The sequence below is a fragment of the Macaca nemestrina genome, chromosome 11 (genome assembly GCF_043159975.1).
Source record: "Macaca nemestrina isolate mMacNem1 chromosome 11, mMacNem.hap1, whole genome shotgun sequence".
Classification (NCBI taxonomy): Eukaryota; Metazoa; Chordata; class Mammalia; order Primates; family Cercopithecidae; genus Macaca; species Macaca nemestrina.
The window spans coordinates 114,113,769-114,137,249 of NC_092135.1; the positions used below are offsets into that span (position 1 = coordinate 114,113,769).

General features: G+C 44.1%; 1 protein-coding gene across 5 annotated transcripts; it reads left to right on the plus strand.

Moving 5' to 3' along the window:
- Window positions 1-33: 33 nt before the first annotated feature.
- Window positions 34-22,402, plus strand: LOC105481173 (transmembrane protein 169). 5 transcript variants are annotated; one of them, XM_071073342.1, is made up of 4 exons: window positions 48-136; window positions 4,336-4,703; window positions 15,100-15,492; window positions 19,212-22,402. In XM_071073342.1, the coding sequence occupies exons 3-4, from the start codon at window positions 15,222-15,224 to the stop codon at window positions 19,832-19,834; spliced, it is 894 nt and encodes a 297-aa protein (XP_070929443.1). In that variant the 5' UTR covers window positions 48-136; window positions 4,336-4,703; window positions 15,100-15,221; the 3' UTR covers window positions 19,835-22,402. The 5 variants fall into 5 exon arrangements, with proteins under 5 accessions (XP_011738847.1, XP_011738846.1, XP_070929443.1 ...); XM_071073341.1 differs by having other exon boundaries at window positions 63-142; XM_011740545.2 differs by lacking the exon at window positions 4,336-4,703 and having other exon boundaries at window positions 34-136.
- The last annotated feature ends 1,079 nt before the right edge of the window (window positions 22,403-23,481 follow it).

A 23,481-nucleotide genomic window follows, 5' to 3' on the forward strand; every position in this document is an offset into this window, starting at 1 on the left:
GCCCCCTCCCCTGCCCGGCCCTGCCCCACCCCGCCCCTCGCCCCGCCCGCGCGCCGCGGCAAAGCCGCATCCTCCACGAGCAGAACAGCTCCTCGCCGACTGTCCGCATCCTCCGCCAGCGTCGGTCCCTGGGCAGGTGTGGGTGAGACTCCTCGTTCGTTTTCTTAAATTTCGATGCCATTGGGGAGGGTGGAAGGGAAATGCAAAAAAAAAAAAAAAAAAAAAAAAGACCAGAAAGAAACCAGCGGGGTGTGCTCTATTTCAAAAATTCAATCCTCAAGGCTGAAGCTCTCACGATTAATTATAATTAAATTTCCAGTGCAGCTGGAAAAGGGCTGCAGCTCGGCGCCCTCGCTGCGCCCGCCTGCCAGAGTCGGACGTCGGCGATGCTGGGGCTCCAGGTGCTGTGTGCTGCTGGCTGGGAAGGGGAGAAAGGGCAGGCTTAGCTGAGGGGGAGAAATCCGACTTTCAGATCCTTTCATCCTTGGGGAGGGAGCCCGGGAGGAGAGAGTGAAGGAGAAGAGGAGATACGGTTGCAGTTTTCCACAGAACCAAGAGAATACACGATTTAAAAAATAAACTCAGGCCCACCCCTGTCTCACCTCCCACTCCCCACCCAAAAATCAAGGGGAAAGATCATCTTTACCAGATTTGAGACCTGATCCATTTCAGCTGGGCTGCATAGCAAGTCCAGAAGAGGATCTTTCATTGAAGGGTGTATGCTTCCTGCAAGATGCATCTATAGGTGTTTGAGATCATGTCCTGTAGTTGATTCCTTGTGCAGGAGGGTGAACCTGCTGAGGATGAGGGAAATTTCTCATCTGTGTTTTGGTGCCCAGTAACAGTGATTTATTATTCAGATCTGCTCCTTATTTTTCATCTCGCTTCCCGCTGTCAACCCACCAGTCAGATTACACCTGGACTGGCCTACTGAGACTTCACCATAAGAACTTGGCCAAATGTGCCAGTTGCGGTGGTCTTAACAATCCAGGTGGGATGCTATTTCTAAGGCTGTTGTCAGAGTGTTGCATTTTCCCCTGACAGGTATTAAAACGATATAAAGGCAAATAAATGCCATCATCCTTTTGTTGGACCTACCACCTAGGATTCAAAAGCCATTTGGAAATGGGTCTGGTTGACAGAGGAATCAGACATCACTTCCTCCATGAGGTCCCACCCACCAGCCAGGCTGCGGTTCTTGTTGGAAGCTACACTTCCCTGTTCCTCCATCCTCTTGTCCTTCTCTGATCTCTTTTTAGAAACACTTCTCCCTCTATCCTTGTTGCTGACAGATTCAAATCTACACTCATTAAAGAAAAGGATAAATCTCCTGGTTGCCATTTGCTAGATAGTTTATCCAGGAATCACTTACCTCTACTACTTAAGTCAGTTCTGTAGTTAGGACCAATTTTTCAAAATCACAACACCATCACCTCCTTTAAGACAAAGTAAATTCAAACAGGAAAGCTCAAAGTATTGTTGCAGAAAAATATACCTCTTCTTGGTTTGATCCCAATGACAAAGTATTTTTTTTTTTAAGGAAAAGAAATATTGATTCAGTTCTGAGGGGTAACTTATTCAAGAAAAGTCCACGCTTTCTTTCTTGTGGGTGGGGACACTTTAAATTCTTTTAAATGATAACTTTACTGAAGATATAACTTAACATGATTTATGCCCTGACCTGGACCCATGGATTCTCAGAGGTGTGCCAGGGCAGGTCAGTGGGAATCTGGCTGTTCTGCAGCTTCCGTGTGGCTGCCGAGTAGACTGAGAGTGGGATTCTGATGTCTTCCAGTGAAACAGGGACTGAGGGCTGCAAGCCAGTGATGCCCACTGAGGATGACAAGGTGCCATTCCTCAGCTGCAAGGAAGCTGCAGGATGAGCAGTCAGAAGGCGATTTTTCACAATCCAGGCAGAACCTGCGATTAAGAGAGCTTTGGGGTCTCTTCAAGTGATCTTTTGTTTAAAATTAGAGGCGTGATCTCTGCCTCTGCCTCTGACCTCTGTCAGGGTTTGAAAGTCCACTAATCCACTAAGTTCCAGGCGAAAAGGTCTGGAAGCACAGCAATAGTTCTGTTGCTTGGATGCTCTTTGTTTCAGATTTTAATTCTGCCTCCAGTTGAGGCATCTCTTCCCAAGGCAACCACGCCATGCCGCATTGACCACTCCTTTGGTTGAATCAAATGCTGCTCTTCCCTGTGCTCTGTGTCACTGCCCTCTTTGTCCTAGGGAAAAAGGCATTCCTGTGGCCAAGGTCCTCCCACACCCCCAAACCTCTCCCCATGGCTCTGTCATACCCCATTAGCAATGACTGCCTTCATCTTCCCACCCCTCCCCCACCCCATCTGCCTGGTAACTTTATTTTCTCCCCTCTGCAAAGCAGCTGCTAGCTCAGACTGACAGGGGCTTGTGGGATTCTCAACATTTAGACTTCCAGAATCTCAGTGCTGAAGGAATGTCAGTGAGGCATCTGGTCCTGCCCCCACCTCGAAGCAAAACTCCCTAGCAATTGTGCCGTAACGAGGCATATAAAGGAGCTTATTGAAGTCTTTTTATTAAACTTCTCCTTAGTCTCAGGCTTTCACAGAAATAAGCTATTCCTGAGTTGCTACCACTTCACCCAGTCACTTAAAAAGATTTATCGAACATCTACTTGTTGGTCGTCTTCTATGGTACCACTTCATAGAGCTTAGAGTCTAGTAGAAGAGCTATGCAATACATAAGTAAAAGAAAAATAAATAATCACAAATGTTGGTAAGTCTTATACAGGAAACAAGCTGTTGTGATGAAGAATAATGAGAGGCAGAGCAGGGAGTCAAGTTTTTAGTTTGGTTGTCAAGAAGGGCTCAGAGGAGGAGACATTTGAACAAGGACTCAAAAAAAAAAAAAAAAAACGGGCATAGGAAGAGGCAGGGGTGGAGTGGCAGAGCAGCAAAGTAGACAGCACTGGAGAAGACCTCAAGCATTTGGAAGCATTTGGTGCTCTTGAGGAATAAATATACAGCCAGTGTGATTGGAGCATAGTGTACCTCCTATGGTGGTATAGATGGAGTGGCAGGATCAGGAGGTCCTTAGGCCACATGGACTTCCACCTGTATAACAGTAGGAAGTTTCAGGAGGATTTTAAGCAGAAAACAGCCTGATTTTCTTTTTTCTTTTTATTTTTATTTTTGACATGGATTCTCACTCTGTCTCCTAGGCTAGAATACAATGGCAGCGATCTCAGCTCACTGCAGCCTCTGCCTCCCAAGTTCAAGCAATTCTCCTGCTTCAGCCTCCCAAGAAGCTAGGATGACAGGCACGTGCTGCCACACCTGGCAATCTGATTTTCTTTATGTTTTAAAAAGATGTTTCTGGTTGAGTGCCATGGCTCATGCCTGGAATCCCAGCACTTTGGGAGGCTGAAGTGGGCAGATGACCTGAGGTCAGTAGTATGAGACCAGCCTGGCCAACATGGTGAAACCCCATGTCTGCTAAAAATACAAAAATTAGCTGGGCGTGGTGGCACACACCTGTAATCCCATATACTTGGGAGACTGAGGCAGGCGAATCAGGCCGGGGAGGTGGGGGTTGCAGCGAGCCGAGATCATGCCACTGCACTCCAGCCTGGGTGACAGAGCGAGACTCTGTCTCAAAAAATTAAAAAAAAAAAATTAAGTAAAAGATGTTTCTTACTGCTGAGTGAGGAATTGATTGGAAGGCAGCAAGAGTGGAAGCTGGAAGATAGGAGCATTTTTTTTTAGAACCACAGTTAAGAGACAGTGGCCTCCTAGACCAGAGGAGAAGCAGTGGAGATGGGAAAGTTGGGTAGATGAATTTAAGAATTATCTGGGCCGGGAGTGGTGGCTCATGCCTGTAATCCCAGCACTTTGGGAGGCCAAGGTGGGCGGATCACCTGAGGTTGGGAGTTCGAGACCAGACTGACCAACATGGAGAAACCCCATCTCTACTAAAAATACAAAATTAACTGGGCATGGCGGTGCATGCCTGTAATCCCAGCCTCTCAGAAGGCTGAGGCAGGAGAATTGCTTAAACCCGGGAGGCAGAGGTTGTGGTGAGCTGAGATCGTGCCATTGCACTCCAGCCAAGGCAACAAGAGTAAAACTCCATCTCAAAAAAAAAAAAAAAAAAAAAAAAAAAAAAGAATTATCTGGATAGTTTTTTTCAAAAGTGGCTTAAAAGCAGTTATTCTAAGCATGAATTCTAGAGTATAAGCATGTTCTTAAAAACCTGTTTTCCCCCCTACAATGACCAAGAGTCCAGAGTTAATGGTTGCTTGAAGCTAACACTCTGTAATATCACATTTGTAATAATCTTTTTTTTTTTTTTTCCAGACAGAGTCTCGCTCTGTCACCCAGGGTGAAGTCACCCGCCTCCCAGGTTCAAGCAATTCTCCTACCTCAGCCTCCAGAGTAGCTGGGATTACAGGTGTGTGCCACCATGCCTGGCTAATTTTTGTATTTTTTAGTAGAGGGGGTTTCACCATGTTGGCCAAGCTGGTCTCAAACTCCTAATCTCAAGCGATCCACCTGCCTCGGCCTCCCAAAGTGCTGGGATTACAGGCATGAGCCACCATGACCAGCCTATTAATAATCTTTAGACTGGAAGTGGAAGTGGAAGATGGGCACAGCTTAACTTCCAGAGAAAAGAACAGAGTCCTCTCTCTCCTCTCAAGTCTATTGATTAAAGCCTTGGAAATTGGGTAAGATTTTCTTTTAACCTCTCTCTTATGAAATCTAAAAGGAAGGAGAGATGTTTAGAACCTGCTTCTCAGATCTAATACTAACAGCATAATAAAGTATACAAAAATGGGGAAGAGAATTAAGCTTTTCTTTCTTTTTTTTTTTTTTTTTTTTTTTTGAGACAGAGTCTCGCTCTGTCACCCAGGCTGGAGTACAGTGGCCGGATCTCAGCTCACTGCAAGCTCCGCCTCCCGGGTTTACGCCATTCTCCTGCCTCAGCCTCCCGAGTAGCTGGGACTACAGGCGCCCGCCACCTCACCTGGCTAGTTTTTTTGTATTTTTAGTAGAGACGGGGTTTCACCGTGTTAGCCCGGATGGTCTTGATCTCCTGACCTCGTGATCCGCCCGTCTCGGCCTCCCAAAGTGCTGGGATTACAGGCTTGAGCTACCGCGCCCGGCCAAGCTTTTCTTTCTTAACAGCTATTTATGTCATATTTCTGGTAAGGCGTTTTCTCTTCTCTGTCCTATCAAGTCAACAAATACATACTGTCTTTGTCCTATATGTCCAGCCCTGGGGTTTTCCCGTTGGTGGTGAAGAAAAAGAGTAAGAGAGTTCCTGATCTCTAGAAGTTTGTTATCTACTTAGGAAGATGAATGAAAACTCATGATGCCATCTATAATCCATACAATGATATGAAATGCTGTGTAATTAAGTATTAAGAGTATGGTTCAGATGGCAAATGCTATTACATTGCATATAGAAGGAGGCCAAATAAAGGGAATAGAAACATATTTATGAAGTGTCAGTCATGTATTAGGCATTTTATACTGGGCCATTCATTGAATTCTCACCATACACCTGCAACACAGGATTAGGGTGGGAGGAGAGGACGTGGGGGCTGGGGTAGTCATAGGAAAGGACGTGAGTGAGTGAGTGTGTCTTGAGCCAGGCTTGAAAAAGGTGGAGAAATGTGACAAAGATGAATAAATCAACATAAGCAGATGTGTTGAGTAGTCATGTGGGAAAGGGAAGGGGAAAAACTGTTTCTGAATCCTAGGGTGGGGCGCAAATATGGAGAGCCTCAAACACCAGACAGGCCTTCAGATGTATTTTAGTCAGTAATGGCAAGACAAAATAAAAATATTGTTTTGTTTTGTTTCGTTTTGTTTTGTTTATTAATCAACATTAATATGGTAAAAAATGGTAGAGGAATGTCTTCTATTTTAGAATGACTTCCAGTTTACAGGAAGTAGTATGAAGGCTATATTCTGGCATATGGTGGTAGGAGAAATTCAAATGAACAAATTAACAAAAAGATTTCATAGGAATGACTAGCAGTACTTTGAGACTAATTATTATTAGGTATATGGAAATATGTCCTTCATATAGGAAATGGGTTCATCAAAGAACATTCTAGAAGTTTATAGATCTTTGGATAAATGTTGGCGAGTAGTATGGCACAATGAAAATAACATGGGCTTTGAAATTAGCAAAGTTGGGTGTGAGTTCCATCCCCACCACTTACTAGCTATGTAAGCTTGAGCAAATTTCTCCTCTAAATGGGAATAAAAACAGTACCTACTTCATTGGTTTGTTGTGAATATTGAACAATATGATTATTTTAAAGTACTTAGAGCACTTGGCACACAATAAACATCCAATAAGTTTCTGTTGTTACTATTATTAAGTCCAAGTGTACTCATCTGCAAAATAATACTTGCTTCATAAAATTGTTGTACCTAGGCCAGCATGGTGGCTCACACCTGTAATCCCAGCACTTTGGGAGGCCGAGGCAGATGGATCACTTGAGGTCAGGAGTTCAAGACTAGCCTGGCCAATATGGTGAAACCCCATCTGTACTAAAAGTACAAAAATTAGTTGGGCATGGTGGCACATGCTTATAGTCCCAGCTACTCAGGAGGCTGAGGCACAGAAATCGCTTAAACCTGGAGATGGAGGTTGCAGTGAGCTGAGATTACACAACTGCACTCCAGTCTGGGTGACCAAGCGAGACTGTGTCTCAAAAAAAAAAAAGAAAGAAAAAAAAAAAGATTTGTTGTACCTAGAACAATTGTGCAATATCTAGCACATAGTGTTACTTAATACGTATTTACTGAAGCTGGGCACAGTGGCACATGACAGTAGTCTCAGCTACTCAGGAGGCTGAGGTGGGAGGATTACTTGAGCCTAGGAGTTCAAGTCAATCCTGGGCAACATAGAAATACCCTATCTCTAAAAATAAATGAATACATAAATACTTTTCGAATGTGTAATTAAGTGAGATAATGCCTGAACTATATAATCAATTAACACAGAACCTACCAAATTATACAGTCAGTAAACCCCACAAATGTTGTGGAGTTTCCTTCTTCATCCCTTTCTCCTGTCCTTTCCCCCTTTTCCTTTCCTCTTAGTAACACTGAGAGGTTGTCTGCTGTAAATAAACATGAGTTTGGTTTGAACATGCTTTGCTAAAATGATGGGAATTCAATTAGAAAATATTTGCCAGGCTATTGGAGATACAGTCTTGAGATCTAGATTTGGGTGTTCTTGGTATAGCAGTGGTCCTACAGCTGTGTGCAGGAAGGCTGTATATTTCAACAAGAGGAACAGAGTGTGTTATTGAGAATAGAGGACAATGAATTAAGAATCGGGCCTACAAAATACTGGCAATTATGGGTTGGAGAAGGCAGATAAGGGAGCAAAAGAGACAGAAGGAAGGTTTGAGAGGTAAAAGAGAGAGTAGAAAGTTAAAGGAGGTGAGGGAAGGTTCAAGAAAGATTTGGAAATTAGTGGAATTAACAGCACTGGTGTGACAAGGAGAGTAAGAATGGCGAAGTGGTCACTGTGATCCCATCAGGCACTTTCAAGACTGTTCCTCACCGAAATGAGTGGATCTGTCATCAAATGAAGGAGAAATAGGGTTTTCGACAGCAAACAACAAAACCAAAAACCCAAAAACCATCAGCTGCTCACTGCAGCTACTACAACTTGACTACTTCTAGTTTTTTATTTTCATTATATTTTATTTTATTTATTTTACTTTTGAGACAGAGTCTCACTCTCTCACCCAGGCTGGAGTGCAGTGGCACGATCTCAGCTCACTGCAACCTCTACCTCCCAGGTTCAAGCGATTCTCCTGTCTCAGCCTCCTGAGTAGCTGAGATTACAGGCATGCGCCACCACACCCAGCTACTTTTTGTATTTTTAATAGAGACAGGGTTTCACCATGTTGGCCAGGTCTTGAATTCCTGACTGCAAGTGATCCACCCATCTTGGCCTTCCAAAATGCTGGGATTAGAGGCGTGAGCCCCCACACCCGGCCTTGACTTCTAACTCTCAGTGGGGAAATCTTGGACTTTAGAGTTATGCAAGTATAGAGTTAAACCCAAGTTCTCTCACTGCTATATTTAACATGTTGAACCTAATAGGTCAAGTGAGGAAAATAAGACCTACCCGTCAAGCTTGCTGAGACATGCAAGTAAGGTAACGTCTATAAAGAGTTTACCTTACAGCCTGACACCTAAGGCTTGATACATGCTAATTTCCTGGCCTAAATCATCTTTGCAAGTGATTTGCACGTGCATATGTGTGTGTGTGTACGGAGGTTGGGAGTGGGGAGAAAAAGAGGGCAGAAGATTGCAGGAGGAACTGGATATGAGTGGCTATAAACTATTTGATAGAAAAGCTTGGTGGAGAAAAAAATGGGATATCAGAGTAAAGTGGCAAGGTAAAGTTATTTTTTTCTAGATAAGGAACTCTGAGTTTGTTTGAAGGCAAAGGGGAAAGAGCCAGTAGAAGGAAGTTGGAGCTATTGGAGAAGGAGGAAATCAAAGATGAGGAAGAGATGGGATCAAGAGTCAAGTCAGGGTGGTCAAAGAAAATACCTGTTTTCAGGCCGGGCGCGGTGGCTCAAGCCTGTAATCCCAGCACTTTGGGAGGCCGAGACGGGCGGATCACGAGGTCAGGAGATTGAGACCTTCCTGGCTGACACGGTGAAACCCCGTCTCTACTTTAAAAAATACAAAAAACTAGCCGGGCGAGGTGGCGGCGCCTGTAGTCCCAGCTACTCGGGAGGCTGAGGCAGGAGAATGGCGTGAACCCGGGAGGCGGAGCTTGCAGTGAGCTGAGATCCGGCCACTGCACTCCAGCCTGGGCGGCAGAGCGAGACTCCGTCTCAAAAAAAAAAAAAAAAAAAAAAAAAAAATACCTGTTTTCAGACCACTCACACTGGGGGAAGCCAGCCACTTTCATGAGGACACTCAGGTGGACCATGGAGAGGCCCACGTGGAGAGAAACTGAGTCAGCATTATGTGAGTGAACCATCTTGGAAGCAGATCTAGCCTCATTCAAGCCTTCAGATCACTGCAGCCCTGACATCTTTAGAGATCTTGAAACAAAACCAGCTAAGCCACTCTCACATTTCTGACTCAGAGAAACTATTTATAGGAATCCCACAGAATTTTTGAGAAAATTCTGTTCACAGAACACTAAAAGGTTCAGAAACCATACAAAACAAAAACAAAACAAAAGGCTTTTGGACCTCCAAATTCTATAGGCAGGAAGCAGGTAGAGAAGACTACTCACCACCCAGCTAAGGCACTCCCAGTTTCTTGACACACATAATTGTGTGAGATAATAACTTTTTTATTGTTTTAAACCTTTACTTTTTGGGTTATTTGTTGCATGACAACAGATAACTCATATTCTAGTACTGAGACATCTGATACCATTCCAGCCTTGCAGGAACAATAAAAAATACCCCCAAATTTAGGAAAACACTGTTTTTTCAGTATTCGTGATAACAAGTAGTCACCAGAACTGGTTTTAAACATGTTAAATCAACAACTGCCTAAGTGAGCACGTTTTTGAAAGCCAACATCAGAGTGCCAGACCCTGATTGGCCAAAAGTCAACTCACACTAGTGTGAAAGTCAGCCAAACAGGGACAGAGTCACTCACCTGATTGACTTTCAGAAACAAAGGACTGACTGATGGGTTAATTTCCAAAAACAACTTTGCTGAGTGCTATGGTATGGTTTGTGTTCTCCCAAAATCCATATGTTGAAATCTTAGCCCCCAAGGTGATGGCTTTAGGTGAGGCTTTAGGTCATGAAGGTGGAGTCCTCAGGAATGGGATTAGTACCCCCATAAAAGAGACCCAGAGGCTGGACTCAGTGGCTCACGCCTGTAATCCCAGCACTTTGGAAGGCCAAGGCGGGCAGATCATGAGGTCAGAAGTTTGAGACCAGCCTGGCCAACATGGTGAAACCCCATCTTTACTAAAAATACAAAAATTAGCCAGGCGTGGTGGCGGGCGCCTGTAGTCTCAGCTAATTGGGAGGCTGAGGCAGAAGAATCACTTGAACTCGGGAGGCAGAGGTTGCAGTGAGCTGAGATTGCCCCAATGTACTCCAGCCTGGGTGACAGAGTGAGACACCCTCTCAAAAAAAAAAAAAAAAAAAAAAAAGAGGCCCAGAGAGCTAGTCAGCTCCTCCTTCAACCAGGTGAAAACACAGTCAGAAGTCACCCTCTATGAACCAGAAAGTGAGCCCTTAACCAAACCCCTAACCTTGATCTTGGACTTTTTGCTCCCAGAACTGTACAAAATAAATCTTTGTTGTTTATAAGCCATCTAGTCTACGGTATTTTCTTAATGGCCACTCAAATGGACTAAGACGCTGAGGGAGATTGTTGTTAATCAATTGAACAGGTTTAAAACTGGTTCTAAGGCCGGGCGCGGTGGCTCAAGCCTGTAATCCCAGCACTTTGGGAGGCCGAGACGGGCGGATCACGAGGTCAGGAGATCGAGACCATCCTGGCTAACACGGTGAAACCCCGTCTCTACTAAAAAATACAAAAAACTAGCCGGGCGAAGTGGCGGGCGCCTGTAGTCCCAGCTACTTGGGAGGCTGAGGCGGGAGAATGGCGTGAACCCGGGAGGCGGAGCTTGCAGTGAGCTGAGATCCGGCCACTGCACTCCAGCCTGGGCGACAGAGCATGACTCCGTCTCAAAAAAAAAAAAAAAAAAAAAAACTGGTTCTACTGTCTACTTTTTACCATGACTACAAAACAATCCATCTTTTCCTAAGTTTGTGGGAATATTTTGTAGTCTCAAAGGATAATGTTCTAATTGTAGGGAGATGAGGAAATCATGTTTCAAGGTAAATCAAGGACAGTGTCTCTGTCCTGTGACTACTGTGAGTAGACATTGGCTGGGCACCTTTCTAAAATGAGCTGTGCCTGAGGCAAAAAATAGCCCCCTAATGTGAATGGCCAGGAGCTCACCAACCTTTACATTTCATATTTCTTATCTAAGGTTTTAATGGGATGTTCAAAAGTCATCTCTCTTTTTGCCTCCGATAGGATTGTCCCTCTCCGCCATCAGCTGACAAGATGATCACGTTTATCTTTTATATCCCCAAGAGACTCCAAAGCTTCTCTTAGCTACTATTTTCTATATTAGTCTGTCCCTGGGCTCAGGAAGCTCTTCCTGTTATCTAACATTGGCCTCTCCCATTGTGCCCAACCAAATCAAGAGTGTCGAACATCATAGCTTTTTTATGTTTTTTTAAATTAAATTTAAAAAATTTTTTTGAGTGATTCACCTGCCTTGATCTCCCAAAGTGCTGGGATTAGAGGCATGAGCCACCGCACCCGGCTACCTTTTTTTGTTTGTAAGGCCCATTAATAAGGGTCATGATCTCCATGCATGTGTTCACTTTGCCCTGCCACATCTTCCTAGAGCACTATCCCCTCAACAAAGAGAGAGGAAAAGGGAATGAGAAGTATGAGATTTGCAACTTGCCTTCTCACATATACTCTTTAACATTTCTGTCTCCCTTCTGAACATCTAGGCACATCTTCAAAGAAGGAGTAAGGAGTACAGAACATAAACCTTCTCCCAGCTCAGAAGTTCTGGTCCTTTAATCTCCTCAGGGTCTCAACCCCTAGTATGAAAACTTACACTGTATAGAAGGGCCAAGGAAACTACAGAGAAAAACAGAAGATCTAAGTAGGAAAACACAGTGGATTAGGGTGGCCTCCCAAGCTGTGATCATTGCATCCTTCAAGTAGGTACAAAGTGGTTTGTTCAGAGGTCGTTCCTACCATAGAATTACCATGATGCAGCTTTCTGAGTGTCAGTTTACAAGAGGACTTGATCAGGGAAAACATTTTTGTATTAAACATTCTACTTAGAGAGTAGAATGAGAAATGTGTATATATACACATTTGTGTATATATACATATGTATAAGTACATATATAGGTATACATATATATGTATATCCTGGAACTTAAAGTAATAATAAAAAGTGTGTGTGTGTACATACATATATATATACATATACATATACATATACATATATTTAACAACAAAACCTGAAAATCTTCACCTGGGGGTGGATCGCGTTCAGCCTCCACATTCAGTTTCCTGTGGGTAGAGGTCCGCTGTCCTCTGTGTTGAGGCCACTTTGGTAGAAGAGCCCTGGTCGAGTTCATCATTGCCCAAGGCCTGCTCAGCATTCTAACGGTTGGATTACATGTCCTCGGGAGCTATTTACCTTCGGAGGGCTGTCTCCCCTGCTTCTCCCTGTGTACATCTTTGTACTTTTAGACACCTCAGCCAAATTAGTCTCCTGGTCCAGAAAGCTCCATGTATAAGAATTTAAAGATAATTGCGCTCATTCTGCCCACAGTACACCCCCCAGGCAAAGTCAGGCAGTGAGGATGTAGTGAAACCTGCCCATTTCTTCCTGTGGATCCTACCACTAAGATTCCCAATTCTGTCGCTGGGTGCCTGATTTATTCCAGGCATTGGGTTAAGTGCCCAGGTATAAAGTTAATTTAGATCCAACACCTGCCAATCCAACAGAAAGACAAAGAAAATTAACAGAGGGGCCGGGCGCCGTGGCTCATGCCTGTAATCCCAGCACTTTGGGAGGCCGAGGCGGGCAGATCACAAGGTCAGGAGATCGAGACCATCCTGGCTAATACGGTGAAACCCCGTCTCTACTAAAAATATAAAACATTAGCAGGGCGCGCGGGCGCCCATAGTCCCAGCTACTCAGGAGGCTGAGGCAGGAGAATGGCATGAACCCGGGAGGCGGAACTTGCAGTGAGCCTAGATAGCGCCACTGCAGTCCAGCCTGGGTGAAAGAGCGAGACTTCCGTCTCAAAGAAAAAAAAAAAAAGGAAAAGAAAATTAACAGAAGACAGAGGAAATACTGGGTGAGAGAGCAGCAGAGGAGAGCTCCCCTGCCTGGAGGGAGAGAAAAAGCCATTCCATTGGGCTTAAAATTCACCTAAATTTTAGAAACATTGAAATGAGAAAAAAAATATGTATTTTGGCATTTGAAGAGATATGATATACAGTCCTTCCTGTCACATGGTAATTACCAAAGATATATAATTTTTAGACATGGGATTTGCTTCAAAATGAATGGAGCCTAGTGGAATCCTAGAGCCTAGTGAAATTTTTGTTTCTTTCTTCTCTCCACTGCCCCACTCCCATCCACTGGGCCAGTCCACTAGACACTGGGAACATTTGAATACACATGAGAGGAGAAGAAGCTTTATTATTGGGAATAAAGGGATGGCAAATGGTGTACATGTGGCAAGAAAGGAAAAGCTCAGAGAGCACTGAAATACAGTGAGGGATTTGGGAGTTGGGAACAAAAGTAACAGCCAGTAACCTGGAGTTGCTGAAGAGTGTACAGCCTCGAGGAGTGTGGGGCAGCAGGGTTGTGAGTAGAAGCTTGCTATTCTCAATAATATGCACAGTTATTTGAAAAGTGGGGAATTTTTTGGTAAATAGCTTGGAAACTTTTTATATCCATATGGGGTGCCACTATAGTTCCTATGCTATTTTTCACAGTATAAATGTCAATAATATTGCATAACAGCAGGAACATTTGCCTCTTTCACTAGGATTAAAACTGGGTATGTTAAAAGTGTATGACAGTATTCTAGCTAATAAATGACGAAGTGAGAGAAATGGAATAGCATCATTCTGTAACCCCTAATGATTTAATGGGTATAGTCAATGGCCATAAATGGGCTATTAACTTCACAAAAAGAGTCAACCAGACATTAGGGGACTTCTAATGGAAGTACAAAACACCACCTCTAAAGTTGTCTTGCCAAACAAAACAAACCATCAACCAAAAAAATTTCAACATGAAATTGATCAAGACTTTCTATGTAACTATCAACTCATAACACAGAGTTCAGAGGCATATGCTGTGGGGATGCAATCAGCAAAAACCAGACTATGAGAATCTGCACGATAAATGACCTGCTTTCTTTAACAAATAAGTTACCAGGAAAAATAATGAAGGACAGGTATATAGACCTGCGCTGTCCAGAACAGAAAGTGGAGAGACAATGTTATTTTAAGGGTGAAAGTGAAGCCTCTCCACTGCTCTTGCAGCATGTGATAGGACAAATCCCAGCAACTTTTTGAGATTGTGGGCTGACAAGAAGCCAGGAGACAGATTTCCTTTACAGAATAGCAAGGTAGACATGGTTGGTGAGGTTGTACCATCTGTGAGTGGCTTGCTTAATGTTATATTTATCCATTTGAGTATAGTTTTAATGTATGACTCAATAGCCAGAAGTCTGGAGTACTGGTCCCAGCCACCTGTGGTTTTTTCTTTTCTTTTTTTTTTCTTCCTTTGACAGAGTCTCACTCCGTCTTCCAGACTGGAGTGCAGTGGCATGATCTCGGCTCACTGCAACCTCCACTGCTCCCACCCCCACACCAGGCTCAAGCAATTTTCCTGCCTCAGTCTCCCAAGTAGTGGGATTACAGGCACCCACCACTGTGCCCGGCTAATTTTTGTATTTTTAGTAGAGACGGGGTTTTGCCATGTTGGCCAGGCTGGTCTCGAACTCCTGACCTCAGGTGATCCACCCGCTTCAACCTCCCAAAGTGCTGAGATTACAGGGGTGAGCCACCACGCCTGGCCTACCTGTGATTCTTAACTCTCATTTACTGGTAAGGCTTCCTCACCCAACTTCCTTATACTCTGCATGCTCCAACTAGAGGCTGATTTCTACACAAAAATCGGTAACACAAACAGACTATGCTAACTACTTAATGTATGTAAAAAAAAAATAATTGTTGACTTTCATATGAATAAGGAAAATGCAAATTATGACAACAATGAGATATAGTATTCCTTCACATGGATTTTGCCAAATATTATATGTTTGTATAAATGATAAAAATATTACTGTAGCAAAAGTTTATTCACTATCTATTGTAAGAGATTTCTATTGCACTCCCAAAATAAAGTGTTGCAAGAAGTAAAGGGAGAGGAAGGCTTCTGCCAAGTTGAGGATCCTTTCCCACATTCCTGTCCATCTCACCCCATTTGCTTCCTGTTGATGGCTTTGCTTTCCTATCTTTCAGGTGGAATGCATCCTTGGGACATGCATAGCCCCATCTAGGAAGAAGCTCTGTGATGTGTGAACTGTGAGTTTGCTCAAAGAAGTCCAACTCTTTATAATACATAGGTAGACGTCAGGGCTGGGATGGAAGAGCCAGCAGCAGTAGAAGGCCAGGTCCAGCTCCCAAGCCCCCACCAGGGCTCTCTCAGGAAGGCTGTGGCTGCTGCCCTGGCGCTGGATGGCGAATCCACAATAGGGCGCAGGAAAAAGAAGAGGAAAGAGTCACGCCCAGAATCCATCATCATCTACCGCTCAGACAACGAGAAAACAGACGAGGAGCCCAGTGAATCAGAAGGTGGAGATCGGCCGAAAGAGGAGGAGGGAGATGATTTCCTAGACTACCCTGTGGATGATGGTAAGTCTCTCTAGCCCACGTGTTTAAAGCCATGAGAAGGAAACCAAAAGGGCATCTTCCAGAACAGACAGGCGTATGCTTACTGACCTATTTCTTCTTGGTGATACATTTCTTCTTGCAATATTACCATCTTTTATTTATTTATTTTGAGACAGAGTCTTGCTCTGTCACCCAGGCTGGAGTGCAGTGGCATGGTGTCGGCTCACTGCAACTTCCACCTCCTGGGTTCAAGCGATTCTCCTGTCTCAGCCTCCTGAGTAGCTGGGACTACAGACATGCTCCACCATGCCCTGCTAATTTTTGTATTTTTAGTAGAGACTGGGTTTCACCATGTTGTCCAGGTTGGTCTCGAACTCCTGGCTTCAATTGATCCACCCGCCTCAGCCTCCCAAAGCACTGGGATTATAGGATGAGCCACTGCGCCTGGCGCAATATTACAGTCTTCATTTCAACAAATGGTATTTACTGAGCACCTATTACATTTTTTCTAGATAGTACAGAAATCTCCACCCTTTCAGAATTCCTAATGTAATGGAAGAGGCTGATTTATACACAAAAATTGGTAACACAAGCAGACTATGCTAACTACTTAATGTATATAAAATAATAATTGTTGACTTTCATATAAATAAAGAAAATTATGAGAAAATTTGCCATAAGAAAATCATATGGCAAATGATGACAACAATGAGATATAGTATTCCTTCCCATGTAGGCTTGCCAAAAATTGGGTAAACTATGAATACATCAATATGAGAAAATGGATATACTTCATGCACCTTAGTGAAAGTGGAAACTGCCTCAACTACTTTGTGGAGGAAACTTGTCAACATTTATTAAATATTTAGTAAAATTCACAGTTCAAAACATGCATACCTCATGACCCAGAAATTATCAATATCTACTCCATGAAACTTGTGCCCATGTTATCCTTGTATAAGGAGGCATGTATACGAATATTTGTTGCAGCTAATGCAACTATGATGTATTTGTATTAAGAATTATTGTGGAGGCTGGGCACGGTGGCTCACACCTATAATCCCAGCACTTTGGGAGGCCAAGGCAGGCAGATCACGTGGGGTCAGGACTTTGAGACCAACAACAGGAGTTTGAGACTGGCCAACACGGTGAGACCCCATCTCTACTAAAATACAAAAATTAGCCAGGTGTGCTGGGGCATGCCTGAGGTCCCAGCTACTTCGAAGGCTGAGGCACAAGAATTGTTTTAACCTGGGAGATGGAGAATGTGTGTTTGTAGAATGTGGAGGTTGCAGCAAGCCAAAATCCTGCCACTGCACTCCAGCCTGGGTGACAGAGCAAGCCTGCATCTCAAAAAAATAATAATTATTATTATTATTGTGCAGCTGTAGAGAGATGAGGCAGATCTACTTGTGTAGATGGATAGAACTCTAAGACATATGCTCACAGTGAATAAGATAAGCAATTTCCCTGCTCTTCTGCAGTTGACCTTCAGGGAAAGACAGACAATGAACAAGTCAACAAATAAAAGATACTTTTTCAGGTAGTGGTATGAGTTCCGAAGATGACAAAACCACGCTGATGGGAAGATGAGTACTGGTGGAGGGTGGAAGGTGGTGGGGGAGAGATTGCATGGTTGTGAAAGCTTTCTCTGAGGAGGTAACATTTGAATTGATCCAAATGACATGAGGGAGCCACCGCGAAAAGTTCTAGGGCAGAGTTTTTGGAGGAGGCGGCACAGCAAGGGCAAAGCCCCTGAGGTGAGAGCAGCTTTGACCTGTTTATGGAAAGGAGTTATTTCAGTGTAGGGAGTATAGGGAATAAGCGGGAGGATGGTGAGAGGAGGACAGGTAGGTGGACAGGGGATGGATCCTGGTGACCCTTGCAGGTCTTGGCAAAGAGTTTGGGATTTGTTCCAGGTGCAAGAGGAAGGCAATGGAGGACTTTTAAGCAAAGAGACATCATCTCGTTTATATTTGTAAAAGATCACTCTGGCTTCTCTATAAAGAATGAATTATAAGGGTTAAGACTGGATGCTGATGGGAGACTATTATGTCCCTGCAGCCACAGTAGCACTAATGGAGAAGTTCGGGTGATAGCAGGAGAAAGCTGGATTCAGGATGCAATCTGAACTTGCTGATTGACCAGAGGCAGGGAGTGAGGGAAAGAGGGGAATCAATAATGACTCCTGGGTGATTGACAGGAATGACAGAGAGGATAGATGGTGGTGTTTACCGTGATGAAGACTGGGAAAAGATGGGGCTTGGGGGACTGCACATTCCTTTTCTCTGGGTAAGCAGAGTTCCTGCCACTATCCAGGGCCCTGCTCTTTAAGTGACTTCGTCTTATCTCTCAGCTGTGGGGCAAGGAGGCCACAGGGCCCAAGGTCCATGCCTGCCTAAAGCCTGTATTTTCCCATCCCCACCCAGACTTCTCGGGTGGCCAGAAGATGGCTATTTGGTTCTGTGTGGGTGTGTCATGTATGTGTGTGTGTGTGTGGTGTGCGGTGTGGGTGTGGTGCATGTGGAGGTGTGTGGGCTGTTTGTGTGTGTTGTATGGTATGTGTGTGATGTGTGGTGTGTTGTGTGTGTGGATGGGTGTGGGTGGTGTGGTATGGGGGAGTATATGGTCTATGTATGTGTGGGTGGTATGTGTGTGGTGTGTGTATGTGTATGGTATGTGTGGTATGGTATGTATGGGTATGTGGTGTGTGTGTAGAATGTGTATATTATGTGGTGTGTGCCTATGGCATGTGGGTGGGTATGTGTAGTGCGTATATGTGGAATGTGTGGGGGGTAGCATTTGTGTGCATGTATGGTGTGTGTATGTGTGGTGTGTGAGATGTGTCTATGTGTGTGTGGGGTGCGTGTGGTGTGTGATGTGTGTATGTTGTGTGTATGTGTGGTATGTATGGGTATGTGGTGTGTATATGGCGTGTGTATGTATGTGTTGTATGTGGCAGGTGTGGGGAGGTTGTGTGTGGCATGTGTGTGGTGTATGTGTTATGTATGGTGTTTGGGGTATGTGGTGTGTGTATGGGGTATGTATGTGGTATGTGTATGTGACGTGCATGGTGTGTTGTGTGTATGGGACGGTGTCGTGTGTATGGGAGATGGCATGTGTGTGTGTGTATGGTGTGTATGTAGTATGTGAGAGGGTGTATGTGTATGGTATATGTGGGATGCATGTGTGTGTGCGTGCAGCCCCTAGATGTGAGGGCTGGATCAGGCATGTGAGGGGCCCCCTCTCAGAAAGCACAGAACTAGGCATGATAAGGGAAGGTGGTGGCTGTCCATCAGTCCAGTGCACACACATGCAGTCTTGACAGAGTAGCTGACACACAGGAACAGTATCTTCACAGCACCGGTTACCTAGAAATAGGATCATCATTTGCATCATGTCTGTATCAAAGTTCCTCACACTCCTCCATGCCACAGAGATTGTGCCAAGATTGAGGCCCCCAAAAGCAGAGAGAGTACATGAAAAACAAGCTTAACATGCCTCACAATTTTATCAGGGCCCAGGCACAAGGAGTGTGAGTTCACGTGGGAGCAATAACACCAGTGGTCGCCTTCCCAAGGGAGACCCACTCAGTCCCCCATTGAATCACTGACTCAGGACTGTGCCAGATGCTGTAAAAAAGGCTACTCTTGTCCTCATGCCCAGCCTGGGAGGGTGTGACATGGAGATGCAATGCCCACTCTTCTGATCTTGACTCTCACCTCCTTTGTACCCTGCAGATATGTGGAACCTGCCTCTGGACAGCCGCTATGTCACCTTAACTGGGACCATCACACGAGGGAAGAAAAAGGGTCAGATGGTGGACATCCATGTCACATTGACAGAGAAAGAGCTGCAGGAACTGACCAAGCCTAAAGAGTCATCAAGGGAAACGACGCCTGAAGGAAGAATGGCCTGCCAGGTGGGAGCCGACCGTGGGCCCCATGTGGTCCTCTGGACGCTGGTCTGCCTGCCTGTGGTTTTCATCCTCTCTTTTGTTGTCTCTTTCTACTATGGCACTATCACCTGGTACAACATCTTCCTCGTGTATAATGAGGAAAGGACTTTCTGGCACAAGATCTCGTATTGCCCCTGCCTCATTCTCTTCTATCCAGTGCTCATCATGGCCATGGCTTCCTCCCTGGGCCTTTACGCCGCTGTGGTCCAGCTCTCGTGGTCCTGGGGAGCATGGTGGCAAGCTGCCCGGGACATGGAGAAAGGCTTCTGTGGCTGGCTCTGCAGCAAGCTGGGTCTAGAGGACTGTTCTCCCTACAGCATTGTAGAGTTGCTTGAATCCGACAATATCTCAAGCACTCTCTCCAACAAGGACCCCATCCAAGAGGTAGAAACCTCCACGGTCTAAACTCCCAACAACTTACTTCCTCCTCTGGCCCCAGTAGCCTATATATCATCTTACAATTCCAGCAGATTCTTTCTTTAAATTACCCCCTGCTCTCTGTAGTTCTTCTGGGAAACCATAGTCCATACTGATCAGTTTTATCATCTTGAGGGTTCCAGGAGGGCAGGGAACAGACGAGCAATTGTGCCAAAGCAGTTCATCCAATGGACAAACTCTTCTTGATTCCCTGCCCTAAAATCACCATTTATCTAGGACAACGGAATTCTCCGGTGTGTCATTTTGGGAGCCTGAAGGTGTTACCGGTGCCTAGAACTGAGGGGAGTATGTGACCAAATGTGTCAGGGAGAATAAAGAACCTCAGGGGTAACCACATCCACCAAGATAATAGACAGGGATGGAGTGAGACATTTAGGAAGCTGGGCTACCACAGTGTAGCAGAAGGTAAACATTTGTGTGCATCATTTAGATTTAGATTGAGCTGCATAGAATTAAAACCCTAAAATATCAGTGGCTTAAACAAGATAGAAGTGTATTTCTTTCTTGTACAGAAGTCTGGAGGCAGACTATCCTGGGACCCTGTGAAGTAATCCAGGTCCCAGGCTTCTTCTATTTCTCTACCATTAGTAGGATGTGACCCTTCTCACCCTTATCCTCAACATCCCAGTGCTGATTACATCTTCAGCCATCACATCCATGTTTCTTTTTTTTTTTTTTTTTTTTTTTTGAGACGGAGTCTCGCTCTGTCGCCCAGGCTGGAGTGCAGTGGCCGCATCTCAGTTCACTGCAAGCTCCGCCTCCCGGGTCTACGCCATTCTCCTGCCTCAGCCTCCCGAGTAGCTGGGACTACAGGCGCCCGCCACCTCACCCGGCTAGTTTTTTGTATTTTTTAGTAGAGACGGGGTTTCACCGTATTAGCCAGGCTGGTCTCGATCTCCTGACCTTGTGATCCGCCCGTCTCGGCCTCCCAAAGTGCTGGGATTACAGGCTTGAGCCACCGTGCCCGGCCCCATGTTTCTGATAAAATAGAGGAAAGGGCAGAGAAGCACACACCCTTCCTGTTCAAGGAGACTTCCCAGAAGTCCCACTCAATTCTTCTTATATCTCATTGGCAAGACCTCAGTCACATGATCTCATGAGCAAAAGAGGCTGGAAATGTAGTTGTTGGGCTGGGTAGCTATATTCTCAGCTAAATATTGGGTTCACACTAATTGAAGAGAAAAAGGAAGAATGGTTATTTGTTTTATGTTTTGTTTTGTTTTGCTTTTTGAGACGGAGTCTTACTCTGTTGCCAAGGCTGGAGTGCAGTGGCACTATCTCGGCTCACTGCAACCTTTGCCTCCCGGGTTCAAGCGATTCTTGTGCCTTGGCCTCCCGAGTAGCTGGGATTACAGGTGCATGCCACCAAGCCCGGCTAAGTTTTGTATTTTTTTTAGTAGAGATGGGGTTTCACCATGTTGCCAAGGCTGGTCTTGAACTCCTGACCTCAGGTGATCCGCCTGCCTTGGCCTCCCAAAGTGCTGGGATTATAGGAAAAAATGGTTATTTTGGTAGGCAAGTCAGAATGTTTGCCTCACAATGATCATTTAAATACATTCAGAACCCCAAACTGCTAATATGGTTTTATTTATTTATTTATTTATTCATTCATTTGTTTATTCATTTATTTATTTAGGCCTGAATCTTACACAGAGAATTTATATATAGATATTAGCTACATATACTTCGAATATGCTATACATAGATATTAGCACCTCATATACTTTGCAATTAAGCTTCTGTAATGTCATGTGATTTGTTTTTGGAAAGGAATAGTGGACAGGAGAGTACAATTTATAATAGTAGCATAACTCTTTGTCCTGGTGGTGGAGGTGGGACGAAGTGGTATTATTTAACCTAGATTAAAGACCAGCAAGGGAGGAATTGCATCTGCCAAAGTTTCTTCCAACAGAGATCAGTAGCCCTAAGCACAAAGAAGCCAGATTTAGCCTTCTCTTGTTTGGCAAAACCTCACTCAGAGCTTTACTCCCTCAGACCTTTCTGAGTTTAACCACAGACATGATCTTTGCTGTGCTGAGAAACTTGTGTCTTCCTGGCCTCTAGGGAGTGTAAACCAGATTAATCCAGATTAACAGACTCTGAACTTACAAAAAAAAAAAGAGTCACTCCTAAGGGTGTCCTTCTAATTTCAAAATATCAACTCCTAAGAAGTCAGCAGAATTGGGAGATTTGGGTCCTTATAAGAATAGCTGGTGCTCTTTTGTTCATATCTCAAAACAAAGCTGTTGAAAGAACTGCTGCGATGAATCAAACCACAGGAGTTGGTCATGCTCCCCACAGAGAGCTCAGGACATTTGCCTGATGTATGGTGCTGAGCTCCACCTTCAGAGGAACTCTTTTTTTTTTTTTTTTTTTTTTTTTTAAATAACTATTATTAGCTTGACAAGAAAAAAAGTGCCCAACAGTTTTAATGTTAACCTTGGTGCTCTATGGTGCATTTGCAGAGATATGAACAATTAAAATGAAGACAAAATAAAAATAAAGTCTGATTATCATTTGTTCATTTTGTCTTTGAAGCTCTTCAAAATTGCTTTGAATGCTATGGCTTGCAGAAAAAGGGTGAGCATGATGGCTGTCCTATATGTATGTTATATATGTAATGATCTTAATATGAGTCCTTATGTTTGGACTCTTTCCACGCTTCACTAATTTTGGGGAATTCTATTTAGGTGGACTATTTTCACAAACCACATTAGAAACTTGCAATCACATTTGTCCCATTTTTCTGGGGTTGGGGAAACCAAGGGGAAAAGCCAAAAAGTCATGATTAGGACACAGGTAAAGTGGCTGTGGTGCCATGGAAGAGTGTGGGATGTTGATGAGATCATACCCAAGAGATACCTAGATAAAGTTGACATGGCCTTTATCTAGTGGAAGAAATAGGCTTGTAAATTAAAATCATTTCAAAGGGGTTCTATAGAGGTATGTAAAAGCCTAGACTAGAGGAAGGAAAAACAGAACCAAAAAGAACCAAAGTGTCTCATCTTTACTCTCAGCAAACACCACAGAGACCATTAGAGGAGAAACTGGAGAGTTCAATACCATATTTGAACAATTCTTTTGGCTCATAGTTACCTGATCATCGTGGTGAATGTCAAGGAGGAGGACTATATTTTCCAGTTGCTTAACAGCCATAATGTACTGAGCTCAATAAACCATGTCTGGCCCATACGGTGACACTGATGTGTTTCCAAGTCATCTTGTCTATTGACATTAGGTAGCACCCTTCATTTCACTTCACATCCAAGAAGAGTAAAACGCATGATTTTCTATAAAACAAGATTCTAAATCTTAAAAATAACTAATTTCAGATGATGTGAAAGTTTCATTTTGCCATTTCAGAATGGCTACCTGGAGCTTAATTTGTGCAATGCTGAAAAATATTAGTGGACATCTCACTGCTCACATCTGTTTGGGATATAAACTGTTTTTTTTTTTTTTTTTTTTTTTTTGAGACGGAGTTTTACTCTTGTCTCCCAAGCTGGAGTGCAATGGTGCGATCTCTGCTCACTGTAACCTCTGCTTCCTGGGTTCAAGTGATTCTCCAGCAGCTGGGATTACAGGTGCGCCACCACCATGCCTGGCTAATTTTT